Source organism: Mesoplodon densirostris, chromosome 6, assembly GCF_025265405.1.
Source record: "Mesoplodon densirostris isolate mMesDen1 chromosome 6, mMesDen1 primary haplotype, whole genome shotgun sequence".
NCBI classification, from domain to species: domain Eukaryota; kingdom Metazoa; phylum Chordata; class Mammalia; order Artiodactyla; family Ziphiidae; genus Mesoplodon; species Mesoplodon densirostris.
Window position 1 is genome coordinate 10,193,089 of NC_082666.1, and position 16,517 is coordinate 10,209,605.

At 48.9% G+C, this 16,517-nt stretch overlaps 1 protein-coding gene across 5 annotated transcripts in view; it reads left to right on the forward strand.

Moving 5' to 3' along the window:
• Positions 1 to 14,351, forward strand: part of MAPKAP1 (MAPK associated protein 1) — a 235,332-nt gene extending 220,981 nt beyond the window's left edge. For all 5 annotated transcript variants that reach the window (XM_060101586.1, XM_060101587.1, XM_060101588.1 and 2 more), the window contains 2 exons: positions 7,591 to 7,688; positions 13,812 to 14,351. In XM_060101586.1, the coding sequence (XP_059957569.1) occupies positions 7,591 to 7,688; positions 13,812 to 13,937 (224 nt within the window). In that variant the 3' untranslated portion in view covers positions 13,938 to 14,351. The remainder of the gene's footprint in view (positions 1 to 7,590; positions 7,689 to 13,811) is intronic.
• Positions 14,352 to 16,517: the final 2,166 nt, after the last annotated feature.

Genomic DNA, 16,517 nt, shown 5'->3' on the forward strand with positions numbered 1-16,517 from the left:
AGCAAGCGGGGGCTACTCTTCGTTGCGGCGCGCGGGCTTCTCATTGCTGTCTCTTCTCTCGTTGTGGAGCACGGGCTCTAGGCATGTGGGCTTCAGTAGTTGTGGCACACGGGCTCAGTAGTTGTGGCTTGCGGGATCTAGAGCACAGGCTCAGTAGCTGTGGTGCACGGGCTTAGTTGCTCCGTGACGTGGGATCTTCCTGGACCAGGGATCCAACCCATGTCCCCTGAATTGGCAGGCGGATTCTTAACCACTGTGCCACCAGGGAAGTCCGATTTAATAGTTTTTACACTTCTCAGTTTTAATTTCTAATATAATAAATATTGATAGATATAATCCACATGAACAAAAGCTTTTGGGGCTCCTCAGTAATGTTTAAAAGTGTAAGGGGATTCTGAGACCAAGAAGTTTGACAACTGCTGATTTAGGGTCTTGAAAATCATCTAAAAACCTTGGACTTTATTCTGAAGACAATAGGAAAAGAAACACTGTAGAGTTTTAAGTAGGAGAGTGATATGACCAGATGTGTGTTACAAAAGGATGACTCCTCTCGGTAGATGTTTGGATCTGAAGAAGACATGACCCAAAGTAGGAAAACCAAGAAGAGGCAACAGACGGGCAGGACCTCGGTGAGGGCTGTGGTCACAGGATGGGAAGGGATGAAAGATGAATATATGAAAACTATTTAGGGGACCAAATGCTTGGAACTTGGTGAGTAGTAAAGCCTCCAGTTGGGCTAATAGACCTTTAGATTTAAGGGGAAATGTAGAATTCAGTTCTGGATGTGCAACACTGCAGGCCATATGAAGATGGCAGCTGTACTCACTGGTTGGCTCTGAAAGTCTGGAGAAAGGTCCGAGCCAGATATCTGCTTCGGGATCATCAATATCTGGATAGTAGTTAAAACCTAAGGGGCAAACCTGACAGAGGAGAAATGGAGTTAAAAGAGATGAGGGTCAAGGACAGGACACCAGGGAAGACCATTACTTAAGAGAAAGATAAAGGACAAGAAGGTCACAAAGGACATATAAGAAACAGATTGACTGGAGAAGTCAGTTGAACAATCGGGTTGACTGTGGCTTCCTGGGAAGAGAGGACTTCAGAAGTATCAGATACAGCTGAGAAGCCAAGCAAAATAAAAGCCGAGAAGTATCTACTGGATCTCTGAACATAGAGGTCGTGGTGACCTTAGCAAGAGTGTTTTCAGTAAATTAGAGGAAGGAGGGAAATCACATTGCCATGGGAGTTTTTATAATCAGAGAGCTTTAATTATGTTTATAGGAAGGAGCCAAAGGGGGCGGGGGGAGGGGGTGAATGACACAGGCAAAAGTGTAAGTGGATCACACTCTGTCCCTGCTGCAGAGGTCAAAGAGGTCATCACAGTTACTGGGGCCTCTGCCACCATCGGGGCGCTTGAGAAGGAGCACCAGCCTTTGCCAGTTGAATTACATTGAACTGAAGCTCCTACAGGCAGCTGGGAATGCTGCTCGCAGTGGAGACCAGACCCGGAGGGGGTTTTCAACCCAGAGACCAAAGCATCCCAGGCCATCCATTTCCCGCTGCAATGAAGAGTAGCCCTTGCTCGCTGCAACTAGAGAAAGCCCGTGCACAGCAACAAAGACCCAATACAGCCAAAAATAAATAATAAATTAAATAAATAAATAAAAGTTATTTTTTAAAAAGGCAAATCCAATGAGAGCTCTCCACCCACTTCCAAGCCAGAGGGACCAGAAAAGATCAGACCCTGGAAACCCATTTTTTAAGAAGTATCCATGCCTGATGTAGAGGAATTCAGAAGGAATCCAAATACTCAAGAGATGTTCTTCATAGGCTTATCTGTAATACTGGCAATTTTATTAGTAACTTAAATGCCCAACGGAAAGATAGTAGCATGAACCGTGGCACACACCTACTTGTTGGAATAAAATACAGCTGTTGAAAAAGATGGTTGTGGAGACTACATAGCAACAAGGAAAAGGCTATGGTAAAATGTTAACAAAAATTCTCCCCAAATTTTACTATACGATCTGATTACAACTGTGTGAAAGCAGACATGTGAGAATGACTAGAAAAGAGACCATGGATGTCATTGTGCCAGGATGTTGGTATTATGGGGGTGGAGTGTGGAAGTCTCTCCTCTGTCTTCTAAATTTCTAGTCATTTTTAAATATATTTTATAATTTTTTAATTGAAAAAGAAAATCAAAAAATTCAAGTTTATTTTTGGCTTTCCTGGCAAGTGGGACACCTGGGGGGTTTTAGACAAAGGTGGGCCTCAGGCTCAGTTTGGAAGTCCCAGCTCTGACCAGTCATTGCCAACCACAGTGGGTGCCCACAGGTCGTTTAGAAGGGAGCCTCTTTTCAAACAGCAATCTCTGTTCCATTTGCAGTGGAAATCTGGGAGCATTTCTTTTAGCAGGAGTGTATACGCTGCTGGCCCTCTGCTTAAGCTGTCCCATCTTGTGATAATAGCAGCTTTTTCTGAATGACCACTCCCCTCAACTGACCAGAAGACCCTGTTTTTTCAGCACAGCCTCTGGTTTAAGTTAAAACTTATAATGCAGATGATAAATTACAGCACGAAAGCTCAAAAGTCTCCGCTTCTGACACCTGTACTGCTCATTAGTTTCTGTTCAGTGTTACATTCCATCTTCTCTGTTTTACTTTGGGAAAAAAATACATAAATGTAAATACATTTTTACATATCCAGACTTCCATTTCAATATTCAGAAGCAGATGTATAGTTTCAGTGCCCTGAGCAAATCTGGATATGTGACCGGGGCGTAGATGCCACATTTTATACCCCATTATATTGCATTTTATTCCTACAGCTCTAAAGCAAGTCTGCTCAAAGAAGGCCCAATTAAAAACCAAATCGTCAGAACAATGAGGATATTATCGTCAAACATCAGTTCCATCACAGTTGTAAGAATGATGGCCACCACCCATGGAGCCCCCGCTGTTTCCAAGTGCCATGTGAGATGCCTGATGGGTGCCGTCTCCTCTCGGGCAAACCTTGGCCTCTGGAGGGACAGACAGTGCCTCCCACAGTCCCACCACTAGAACACAGCAGAACTGAATTTCTTCCCAAGTCTCTGACTAGCACTCACACTTTCCCCCTCTGCATCCCAGGCTTTCGTTATGCCGCAATTTCCAAGCAGAATTTAACAACCCAAACAAAATCATTTGGACTAATTGCAATATTAGACTTTGTATTTTCTTTTAAATCATACTGATACACAGGCTTACCTCAGAGATATTGCAGGTTCGGTTCCAGACCACCACAGTAAAGCAAGTCACACACAGTTTTTGGTTTCCCAATGCATATAAAAGTTATATTTATACTATACTGTAGTCTGTTAAATGTGCAATAACATTATGTCTAAAAAAATAATTTACGCACCTTAATTTAAAAACACTTTATTGCTGAAAAATGCTAACCGTCATCTTGACAGTGCAAGGTTTCCACAAACCCTCCATTTGTAAAAAATGCAGTATCTGCGAACCACAATAAGTGAAGGCACCGTAAAACAAGGCATGCCTGGATCATGTTTCTCAACTGGCATTTTTACAAAGACAGTTTACCCCTATGGCCTACTCATTCCCTATGAAAGGTGCTGATGTTCTTTGAGTTTCCAAGGGTAGCCTGCCCACCTCTGATTCCCTCTAACACCCCAGGACAGATGCCCTGATGGGCTGCAGCTGAGGAGGACATATGACCCCCCTCTTCCTCCTTTACCTGAGGTGAGCCTAGAGGTGCCCGAGGCTGATAAAGGTTTGATAACAGACTTTTCTCACTTTGTGTTCCTATTCTGTTCAGCTGGTGTTGAAATGCCAGTGATTCCTTCCCAGACACCTCTGGTGGAAATTTACCACATAGCATAAACTACTCACATTTATTGATAGATCCATTTCCAGAAAGAGGTCAATTAACTTGTTACACTTTAATATATGGGCTTTGGATTAGGTGAAATTATACAAGTGTGAATTCTGCTTATTAACTCTTCTATTATAAAAGAATTCCCACGTCCTGCCACTGTTACCTTCTGTATAGTTCTCAAGTCCATCCCTTTCTCAGCATCCTTTTTACTCCTGTCTAGCTCAAAACTGAATATGCTCCTACCTGGATGACTGTGGCAGCTGGTCCCCCTGCCTCCAGGCCCTGGCGACCCAGGGTGAACGCCCAAAAGCCCAATTTGACCATTGACTTCACTGCCCAGCTTACAGTCCCCTAGCGGCTCCCTCAGCTGTTGAAGCCAGTGTCCCCCCCGCCCTTTGGTCTGCCCTGTGTCACAGCACCTCCTGCCTGCCCCACTGTCCGCGAACCTGTCTGCTCGGAGCCCTGGCTCGGAGGCGTGCTGCCTCTCGCCCCCGTGTGTGTCCACGCGCTGTCGCATCCTTCTCCACCCCACCTCTACCCAGCTGACCCCGCTTCCTCCTCTAAGACTGCTCAGTCAGGCGTCGGCTTCCCCAGGAAGCTGTGTCTCTGGTGGCCCTTCCGCCACCAGGCCAGCCACCTCCCCTGGGGTCTGCGCAGCATCTCCCTGGCATCACCTTCTTCGTCATGCTCATCATACGTGTCTCTCAGTGTTCCTCGTGTTCATTCCTCTGGCCACCCAGCAAAACAGGGATCCCTGGAGCAAGGGGAAAAGCCTCACCGCAAAAACTCGGAGCGCCTTGGCCCCACGCTCCGTGGCTCCAGCACGAGTGACAGCGTGGCTCCGAGTTGACTAGAGTCCTCCCTCCGAGGTGCTCCCACAGAGCAGGAGGGGCCGTCTGCTGTAGCTGTCCCACCGCACCGCACCCGGTTATTAGCTCTGTGATAGTCTATCTGTGGTTCTGTAATAGTTGCAAAAGGGCCGAGCTGTTGAATCCTCATACAGGTTCTCCAGGTGGTGGTCTGTCTCCTCTTCCCTCAGTGATGTGAATGCTCTCACTGGAAAGGACACGTAAGTCAGAGGCTTCAGTGAGATGGTCAGGGCTGGAACTCCTCATCACTCTGACTTGCTTCCCTCTTCCTTGGGGGTCTGGTAGGAGTGCTGGGGACAGGCAAAGGACACACACAGCCTCCTAGCTCAGCACAGTACACGGGGGGCGGGGCGGTGTTTGTAGTCACCTGACCCAAATATGCAGCCGTTCCGGACACTCGATGTGGGATGATTAGTTTGGTTTTGTCCTATGGTTGGTGTGCAGATGAACCACAGGCCTCCCCTCCGTGAGCCCGTACCACCCAAGGGGGTGGTGTGGAGGCTTCCTTCCAGAGGCTCCCAGGCCCCTGCAGCCTGCATGTCACGTGTGCCATGTGTAGATTTGGCTCTTCTTAAAGAGTGCAGGACAGGTTTTTAATGGTGTCCCAGTTGTTCAGGCGAAACATGCTCTAGTACCTTGAGGTTTGGGTTTTGTTTTGTCAGTGACGAGCGGGAGCAGGTGGTATAGACAGTCCATGAGATCACTTATCAAAGTGGTCAGTGAACCCCGAAGCGTCGGGTCCACAGACCTCCCTAAGACCTTCTGGTCCTTTTTAGCTGCAGGCACTGGTGTCTGTGTCTGTCACGGCCAGGTGTCAGCAGTAAGGCCTCCTGGAGGGGGTGTCTCTGTTTGTCCTTCACAGCCCTGTGACCTTCATAGACGGCTCTGCTTGGTCACAGCACGGCCAACAGAGAGATCTGCATTGTTCTTCCACACGGTGATATCACCATCAAGGCTCTGACATTCTGAGCTGAATCCTGTAAAGATAAAAGAATACACACATACGCTCACGTCCTTACATACAGATACACCCATTCATGTGAGATTCACTTCTCAGAAACAAGTAATTTATATATTCACAGAATGATCAGCTTTCAGCTAAAAATTCTAACATTTTAGTACCACGATTTAGAATCAGGCTAAATTTGTCAAGCGACGGAAAGCGAGGTTTTTCAGAAATTGTTAGCTAATTTTTTCAATATTGAATTTATAGTCACAAAGAGTATATCATAATGATGTTTCCAGGATAAAATACCAGCAGCTTAACTCTTCTGGCCACAAACGTACAGCATATATCAGTTTATTTTTGAAGATCTGAAGAATTAGCTACTGTAAATAAAGTTTCCAAGAAGATTTCTCCGGGAAAGAGGTGAACTTACAGTAATATGGGTGATATGTTATTAATTAATAACTATGACCAGCCACTGCTTCAATTAAAAGGACAATGGATGAGAAGGCCTAATAGAAAGGATATGCTGAATTTTAATCTCACAAGCACTGGAGTCTGCAGAAAAGACGAGGAGGAGTTGTTTCTGAGGCTGGTAGGAGGAGGCCTCTGGGTAAGAGATGTCACCAGCTGCTCCTTGGTCTGGGAATGTTTACTGAGCTCTGACTACACGTCTCTCTGGAGCCGTGCTCCTTTGGTTGCCAGTAATGGAAACCAACTTCAAAATAGCTTAAGGAGAAAGAGGACTTTCTTGGAGGTCCACAGGGGTCCCCCAGAACCCAAGGACGGCATGAACTGGTGGGCCAGGGAGAGCGTCACATGGGAGTGAGGATGGCGGGCACCTATGTCTCCGCTTAGAGGAGGGAATCTGATTGGCATGTTTGGCCCAAAGGACAGGCACAGGGGGTGCGGACACGGCTGCAGGTGGCGTGATATGGTAAGCAGGTTTCTTTGGCCGAGCACTGTGTGGGAGGCCACATGAGAAGCGTGCCTAGAAATGTATCCCACGGAGGTGCCAGTTGAGCTAAAGTACCCAGCATTGGCTGATCTTTTGGAGACAGGATAATGAGAGGGGACATCCCAAGCGTGGGCAGGTGGGTATGTGCAATGCCCTGGGCTGGCATGTGGCATCTGAGGGTGGTGAAGTGAGGTGAGGCTAGACCAGGAAGCAGTCCCAGAAATGACAAGGTTGCCCTGAAGGTGGTAGGAAAGGGTTACAAAAGCATTTGGGTCTGGGGGTGGTTTGTGTGTTCAGGGGGTCAGACCCCCAGAGTCAGTCTGCTCTGTGAGGTGCCAGCTTTCCATAGCAGCCTTTAGAGCAGCCTCTCCACGCCCCCCACTGCCCCCAGTCCACCCATCCTTCCAGGGTGGAAATGACCGGAGGCCTTGGGCCTTGGGCCTTGGGCCTTGTGAGCAGCTTCCACGTGGGATCACGTGACCAGGACTCCCCCTCCCAGCAGGAGCCAGGCTACGGAGAACCTTGTAATAGCATTACTATCGGCCTTCCTCCTTCCTGTTGCTCATTTATTTGACTTTAAGCAGTTATTTTTAGAGTAATAATTTGGAGTTAATTGGTTTTCTGCCTTAAAAAATACCACCTTTTCCATGCAATTATTATGTTGAAATAGTTCCGTAGAGCTTTCCTAATCTGGCGTTCCCCGGAACACCCTGCAGAGTGGACTGGAACCTAACTAGCCGTTTGATCTGTTGCTTACTGACTGCTCTCTCCCCGCCTGTGATGAGAAGGTGAACGACTCCTGGGAAGAGTTGCAGCCCCGCAGCCTCCACGTGCTCTCGCTGGAACTGAAATGACAAGGGGAGAGGAGAATGTGGGGGGCCTCCCCCAAGGTAACCCGCCAGAGCCCCCTCAACCCTGCCTTTTCTCTCTCCCTCTAGGTCACGCGATATTTAAACTCACGTATCTAAGCAATCACGACTATAAACACCTCTACTTTGAATCTGACGCTGCTACCGTCAATGAAATTGTGCTCAAGGTGAGTGTTCCTTCTCGGCCCAGACCCGGCGTATGCAGGACCGGCTCCCCCCCAGCACTGCATGAGGCTCCCGGGCCGGTTTTGCAGGGTCACTGCACTGCCTACGGGTCACCCGGCTGGTGAGCACCCAGGCCTGGGCCACACTGCAGGTCAGCTGCTCTGTACCTGCTTCAGCCAGCCAGGACCCCTTTCAGCTTCCTCCCAGTCCCCTGATAATCCTCCTTCTTCATGTGTTTATTCATTCTTTTTACGTACCATTTATTTCCCTCCAACCCCACTCAGGAGCTCCTTGAGGTTCCTGGGACAGACTCTGAGGAAATTATTGTTATTGTTTGAAGACACCTTAAAGTAATCACGATAATTAACCTGTTCTAAACGTACCCGGCTTGATGCTAGAATTGTCTGTTACCATATCTCAACAGTGCTCACGGAGCACCTTCTGTGTGCCAGGCTAGTACTCAGGATACTGCAGTGACAGCGAGCTTGTCCTCTTTCAGAGGAGACAGACGTTAAGAAAATTACAGAGAGGGGCTTCCCTGGTGGCGCAGTGGTTAAGAATCCACCTGCCAATGCAGGGGACACGGATTCAGTCCCTGGTCTGGGAGGATCCCACATGCCACGGAGCAACTCAGCCTGTGCACCACAACTACTGAGCCTGTGCTCTAGAGCCCATGAGCCACAACTACTGAGCCCGTGTGCCACAGCTACTGAAGCCCACGCACCTAGAGCCCGTGCTTCACAACAAGAGAAGCCACTGCAATGAGAAGCCCATGCACCACAATGAAGAGTAGCCCCTGCTTGCCGCGACTAGAGAGCCCGGACACAGCAACGAAGACCCAACTCAGCCAATAAATAAATAAATAAATATTTTTAAAAGACTGTTGAATAAGTCACAAGGTGCCCCATGGGTGTGTAAACAGTCAACTGACTTGGTACAGGGGGTAGGGAGGCAGGGAGAGCTGAGCCCTGAAGGATGGATGGAAAAGCACACATTTCACCAGGTGAGGAGAGAGAAAAGGCATTTCACAGAGAGAGCAGCCTGTGACAGGGCAGAGAAGCAGGGCGAGTGCGGTGTGGCGGGGAGGTTGCACCTGAGCCCGTGTGTCTGGAGCAAAGGGGTTGCACAAGCCACACAGACTCTTGCAAAGTGGAGTCGGACTGAGAAAAGCTCCCGTGGGGTCTCGTTGGTTCAGGAAATATGGGTCAGGGCCCGAGATTCTGTGTCTCTAAGAAGCTCTCAGGTGCTGCACAGGATGCCATCTGCGTACCACACTCTGAGTAGCCCTGGACTAGTGATTTTCAGACTCTTCCAAACTGAGAATCCTTTCTCCAAGCCAAATCTTACGTAGAATGACCAGATAGAGAAAACAGAACTGCTTTGGCAGAACAGGGCTTAGAGCCAGAGGGGGCTCCTGCACCCCTGGTTGTGTGTGACTCTGACCAGTCACATCACCTCCCTGGGCCTCAGTTTCTCCTCCTGTAAAATAGGGATCATGGTACTTACCCTGCCCTACCCCACCATAAGGCTAATATTAGCTGCTAGAGCAAATATTAAATGGTACGGTGAAGCTCCCTAAGTGATTATTCGTTCTCTTCTTAAGGGTAGATGTCGTCAAGTAATAGTAATGAAAGTACTAAGATATACTGAGGGGTCACAAAGTGCAGGACCTGGGCCAGGCACTTTACCTGTCCTGTCTCAAGGAACCTTCACACCTCTATGAGGTAGTAATATACAGTCATTCCCATTTTCTAGATGAAAACTGAGGCTCAGGAAAAAAGTAACTTAGCCAGGGTTGTGACAGGCAGAACCAGAACTTGACCTAGGTTTGGCAGATTCCAGAACTTGTGCTCCTAACCTCCCAGGTGTGCATAGACTTAAGGAGCTGAACAGGAGGTTTCGATGAAATGGAATTGTTTCACAGAAACATTTTGAGGCAAAGTCCTCATGGCTTCAAAAGATGTTCAAAAGTAGTAGATGAGGATTAAAAGAATAAAGCTGCTAGGAGGACAGTTTAGAGCCAAGACAGAGTAGCATGACCAGTTGGATGGAAAGCAGAGGGTTCATAGACCACCCAGGATCGGAGCCCCTTGGAACAGGCAGGGGACAGTGCCCACCTGGAGTGCCTGAAAGCAGTGAGCTAAGAGTTACCTGCCAGCGCATCCCCCGACAGCCCAGGGAGCGTATGCCGCACTTGGGAGCCAGGCAGAGAAATATTCCATTACCCCGTCAGGGCTGGCGTTTTTTGTTTTTTTTTTAATTTTTAAAATTTATTTATTTATTTTATTTTTGGCTGCATTGGGTCTTCGTTGCTGCCTGCGGGCTTTCTCTAGTTGCAGCGAGCGAGGGCTACTCTTCGTTGCAGTGTGCGAGCTTCTCATTGCGGTGGCTTCCCTTGCTGCAGAGCACAGGCTCTAGGCTTGCGGGCTTCAGTAGTTGTGACACACGGGCTCAGTAGTTGTGGCGCACGAGCTTGCTCCACAGCATGTGGCATCTTCCCGGACCAGGGCTTGAACCCATGTCCCCTGCATTGGCAGGTGTATTCTTTTTTTGTTTGTTTTGTTTTGTTTTATTTTACCACTTATGACATTTTATTGGCATATGACAATTTACAAGGGTCCGTGCTGCATTATATATCACACTGAGTAAGAATCATTTAGCCATCTACATTCATTCTTACTGGATATATTTTTACTCAAATTATAATTGAATTCCCAACACTTGATTTTAACTGTGACAAAAGGGAAAAACAGTAATTCCTTAAAGTAGGCTGCAACTGGAAAAACAAATTTTGCTTTTTTAATTAAAATTCCTATGATGTTGAATGAAAGGTGTACACACCTAAGGACTGAGTCATGGGGCAGGTGTATTCTTAACCATTGTGCCACCAGGGAAGTCCTGGCCTTTTTTTTTTGTAGCCAGCATTAAAATATTCAAGGATTTTACTAGAAGGATTCTAGTAAAATTATAATCCTGTGTTTGACATCAAAATAATTTTCACAACAGCAGATTGATGACAGAAACACAGGTTTATGACTTCAGTGCAAGACTGTGGAAGAACAGAGAAATCATTTTCCAGGACCAAATGCTCCCTCGAAGCAGATGCTTTTCTGCAAAATCCCCAAGGCCTATCACCTTCCCTAAAATGTCTGTTTTCATATGAAAATGCTTGTAGAAATATTACATCATGCACAAGACTCCAGGAGAAGTCCTAGCCTGATTTATTTAGAGAGCTAATGATCGCGATCCTAATGGAAGATTAAATTTCACGTCTCCGATCTCTGATTTTTAAAGCAGTTTAAATACTTAGCCCTATCTGCCATTCCCAATGTCTTCGGGGGACTTTGCACCAACACCAAGTGACTGAGGCCCCACTTGGTAGAAATGTTGCCATCAGAGGTTCTTCTCAGGTCGGTCTTAGACACAAGTAATACATGTGGTGGTTCTAGAATTGAGGAATTTCACATAAAATAAGAGCTTTAGACTGAAACTGAAAGGAGGAAATAAGGACCAGAGGCTAATGTCAAAGAAACTATTACAAGCAGGCAACTCTCCATCAAGTTATTTTTAGCTCATTGTGTTTTTCCCCATAGGACCCATTTATTGAGCACCGAGTGTATACAAGACATTTTATGTACATTATCTCATTTCATCTTTGCAACTGCCCTGCCCAGTGTAGACATTATTATCCCCACTTTATAGACGACGAAAAGGAGGCCCAAGGCCACAGAGCACATACAGGTGGAGCCTCATCTTGAACCAAGCTGAGGAGTCCCAGACCTGCCCTGCCCTGTCCCACCCGAGATGGGATTGAGCTAAGCCCTGTGTGGTCCCTAATTCTGCAGGCTTCGAGGTGAATCTCAGAGGAGTCACTGGTCCCTTCAACTTGGGTTCTTCTCGTGATCGAGTGATGGAGGCTGTGACTTTATTGACCATGAAAACTCCCTATATTTTTATGCCTTAAGCTGTAAAATGCATTGAAAGTGAAACACTCTATAGTGCATAAAATTGTGCAAGTTGTAAGCCACAGCGTATTAACCAGCTAATGGCAGACCAAAGGGCGTTTTTATCTTTTGATTATTACATTAATCTTCCATTAAAATTATCTATGTGATTATCACAAAGCACTGAAGATAATAAATTTAGGAAATAGTTGGCCTGTTGAGGATCATTTTAAAATGCTTTTGTCAAGTTACATGTGCCCAAAATACACTGAAAACAGTAGATTGGTTGAGTGTGCAAACAGTCGAACCCAAAGATTGCTCTTATTAAGAATGATAAACCTCTTCTTTCCATGCATTGTCTCTAGTGTCCCAAATCGTCACCCGGCCCTGCAGGCCTCATGATTTATTGCTCTCAGCTGGTAACTTGGCAAGGCAGTGGGCCGAGCGCGTCAAGCCTTCTGTACTCACACACCAGCCTTTAACGCCTGCTGCCGGCGACCATCAGAGCAGAAAGTCTGGAGGGGACACTGTGGCAGAGCCCCAGCCCCACGCGAGGCGAGGCACCCGCACCGCCTCCCCGGGGCACCTCGGTTTTTTCTCAGTCCGCAGAGGCCTCTCCCGCTCCGGGCGCGGGACACGTGGCCCTCAGAGTACAATCAGCAGAGGGGGCGGCTCGTTTCTCTAGCCAGGAATGTTCAGGGTTCTAGTCATAACTTTTAGGTATTTGAGGTTGAAGAGAAGCAGTGTTTGTTCTCAGAAAGGCGCAGCCAGAGGGCAGCTGGGGCAGTGGAAGGAGCCGGGTCTGAGGAGGTGAGCGGGTGGGGGCCTCTGAGGAGGCCCGGGGCCTGGAGAGCTGTTCCAGGTCCTGGCGCGTACTCTCTAGCTTTGTGACCTCAAGTAAATGACGTTATCATTTCTGTGCCTCAGTTTTCTCCTCTGTACAATGGGGATAACAATGGCAGCCATCTCCTAAGGCTGTTGTGAGGGTTAAATGACTCAGTCCTTGAAAAGCACTCCGAACGCTGCTGCTGCTGCCACTGCCACCGCCACCGCCACCCAGCCGGGGGCTCATCCTCACAGCAGGCGCAGGTCTTATCACGGCACTGCTCCCCTTCCCTGGCTCCTCCCTGCCTCACCGTGACTGGCCCCTAAGCTTCTGCAGTTCATGGACACCCCCTTGCTGTGTTCCACTGCTGTGCCTTGATGCATGCTGATTCTCCCCACCCCTTGTACACCCCAAACTCCTATTTGTCTCTCAAAACCCATCTCATTTATCCCCTCCACAAGCCTTCCCTGCCCCACGTGTCCCCGATAGTTACTCTCCCCATTCCTTTCTGCTCCTTCTGTATCTGTTGTCACACTTGTTCTGTTGGACACTCACTAGGCCGTGAGGTCCTCAGGACAGGGACCAAGTCTTAATTTTCCCTCTGCCCCTTGAACCAAACATGGGGTGAGGCTCAGATAAGGCAGGTGCTCAGTGCCAAAGGTGATGGTGACAGTGACCATCCAGCATGGGGGGACATCTGAAAAGACCCCAAGAGAACCAGGTGGGAGCAGCAGCGTGGAGGCCTGGGAGGCAGCTGGCTGTGCATCCTGCACAGAGTTTCCACGGCACCTTTCCCGGCTTGGACCCTGACCTCTCGGTGATCCGGGCAGCTTGGTCCTCTTCTCTGAGCCTCACTTTCCTTTTTTATCAAACGAGCTGTAGCTAGTGGGGTGCTTGTGAGCATTAAAATACCCCAGTTGGAACCTCTGTACCTGCTGGTGGGAGGCTGAACACAGAGCCTTGTTTTGGTTTGGTTTTCATCCGTGGCGTCCTTGTCTTTCAGACGAGGGAAGAGGGGGCTCAGAGAAGTTATGTGCGAGCCCAGGCAGGCTGGGGCAGGACGAGGAAGCCCGGTGCACAGGCTTCTTCTGGGAGGGACCACAGGCTCTGGAATCAGGAAAGCTCCACCACTGGCTGAAAGGCCTGTACCAGCCTCGTGTCTTCTCCAGGCGTGTTTTCCCATTGTGCAGTGGGCTCCGGTCCCAGCCTGCGGGGTTGCCGTGATGACTGGACGCCATGCACAGGGGAGCACTGGGTCCGGAGGGCGCCCAGCCCGGGGCAGGGCCCTTCCCTTGCTCATCCCAGGCAAGCAGAACGGCTGGCAAGTGACTGGGCTGTGTCGTCTTGCTTTCTAGGTTAACTACATCCTGGAATCACGAGCAAGCACTGCCCGGGCTGACTATTTTGCTCAAAAACAAAGAAAACTGAACAGACGTACAAGCTTCAGCTTCCAGAAGGAAAAGAAATCAGGGCAACAATGACACCGGCCTCCGGCTTCAATCTGTTGCCATAGCTCAGAGCCTACCTGCCAGGACCAGGTGGCCCTAGAGCCCACCTGTGTCCTGCAGTCCTCGGGGAGGCCAGCCCCTGGCTCACGAGGACAGGGCTGGTGGGCTCTTGGGGAAAGGGGGGCACCCCCCTGGAACAGAGCTGGGGACGTTGCCACGGGGCCGAACCCTGAGTGGTAATGGCCTTGATTAGCAGTGCCCGGGGCCGGACGACACCGAGAGGAGCCACAAGCTGCCCAGCCATCTTCACTGCCTGACGGCCCCGCCCGAAGATGGACATAGCCATGCCCAGACATGTCCTTGCAACTTGATCAAATTTCTTAAACGAAGAACAAAAATGTACGGTTCTTTTTTTTTTTTCTTCCTTTTAATAAACTCTTTATCATAGTTGGTATGATGGACCATTCTTTGGGGCAGAGGATGGATTATGTTATTCTCTTTAAAATCTGTTCCCATATTGAACAGGCAGATTGGAAAAGCTATGGCTCGATTTTTCAGAAGAAATGTTTAGGATTTAGTCAATAGTTTTAACTATGCCATTTGTTTAAATGAGTGCATTGCTTTGAGGATAGTATCTTACTAAAGTTAGGAAGGGGACCGAGTGATGTGTGTCCAAGGCTGCGCCATTTTCCCCTTCAGAAGCCTCCTCTCCTCGGCTCATCCCAGCACCTCTGATTTCAGGAAGGCAGGACTGCATGTAAAGCTCGGGGCTCGGAGAAGTGGGGGTCACACTGAGCTCCCAGCCAGCAGTGGTCTCTTCTGTTTCCTACATAACAAGTCTAAGTTTCCGCTGACAGTCGGACCCGCATGTGGATTTTTCCTGGACTCGGAAGAGTCTCTGCTGTGCTGTCTCGGGCCTCGGCTCCGTTTCTCCTCTCCCCACAGTGCCTGCCCCCGGGTCTGAGCAGGAAGGAAGTGCTGCTTTCACTGCATCAGAGACTGCGGGGCGGGAGGAGCTGCTGCCAGGGGTCCAGCTCCCAGGGGGTGGGGGGCAAGGAATCAGGTATCTGCTGACACCACCCCTCTGGCCACACCTGATGCCTCTGTGGTCCTCGCCAGCCTCTCCAGGTCCCTCCCAGGGTGACGTCCTTTCGCACTGGCCCTGGCCGAGGTGGCAGGCTGAGGTTTCATTGAGGACCTGCATTTCAAAGTTTTTTAAATCATTGTACAGGAAGCGACGTGGCTGAAACAGCCTCTCACAGTTGAGGGTCCGTTTGCACAGAGGCACCTAATGAATTCCTCTTTCATTCTGATCTTTGTTCAGCCAACAGAAGCACCCTTTTCTAATGTCTTCCATTCCTATCCACCCCAGAAACAAAAGAAATATTATTTGTAGCTTGCTATCTGTATTTGAATTTTTAGCAATTTTATATTTAGATATCTTTGAAAAATGTAAATGACTAATTTGGTCATTAAATCTTGTGACATATTCAATATTAAAATAAAATCATAAACACCTTCTTTTACGTATTTCTTTGAATTCTTGAAGTCTTGCACACATACTGCTGAGGGAGGTGACTGCCATGAATCGCTCTGGGCGGTGATGTTTGCTGGCAGTTGATGTGGTGCCGAGCGGCTCTGAAATGTACTGTGGGCCTCCTTTAATACTGAGCAAGACAGGGTGACCCTCTTCACTCAGGGGTGACATTGAAATCATCACTTTCTTCAATTACAAAAATCAACACCATTCTCATATCGTGAAATACAGCACATGTGCAATTTACATGAAACACACACTTGAAGGAATCGTTTAAGGGGAGCACTAACCACTGCCCAGGTCCACCAAATATCGAGACTGTTTAAATTCAGTTTTTCCTCGGCCCCTCTCACACCCGATACATGGATTTTAAGGTAAGACTGTGAGCACCTCTCACCTGTCTCCCCAGGGCCCAGCTCTACAAAGCAAGAGCTCAGCACACCCAGGTTACACCCAAGTGACCCAGCAGGCCCCGCCTCCACCTTCCACCGAGTCTCCTGACCTGGCTCCAGTGTGGCCCCCACGGACCTGACGGTAACTCAGGTTGGGGACTTTACCAAGTCTGGGTGGCCTGACAGGCCCTAGCAGTGGTGCCTGGAGCCCTGGCCTCCGCTGGCCACTGAGCAGCCCTCAACATCTGAGGGCAGGCTGGGTGCCGGCCCCTCATAAATATGCACAGGCACAGGTGATCCCGCAGCCAGCCTCTGGCAGGTCCTGTCACTACCTCTATTCCAGGGTTGAGGACTTGGGGCTTGGAAGGGTCCCACCTTCCATCTGGGACACAGCAAGAGTGACTGAACGGCAGCCGTGCTCTGAGCCTCTGGGCCCTGCCCTCCATGGCTAGCGGCTGCGGGCCTGAGCCGGGCACTGCCTTGCTGGGCCTCGGTTTCCTCATCTATAAATGCAGGTGCTGGAGTAGGTGGTCCCTGCAGACCCTTCTAGAGAATGTCTTAATGTTTCAGAATCACAGTGTGCCCAAACTTCCTTCCAGTGGTTTCTGTTTTCCAAAACTTGGAGGAGCTCCTCTGCATCTGAACAAGAAGCTAAGAGTTGAGGAATACTGTGAGCTCGCTTCG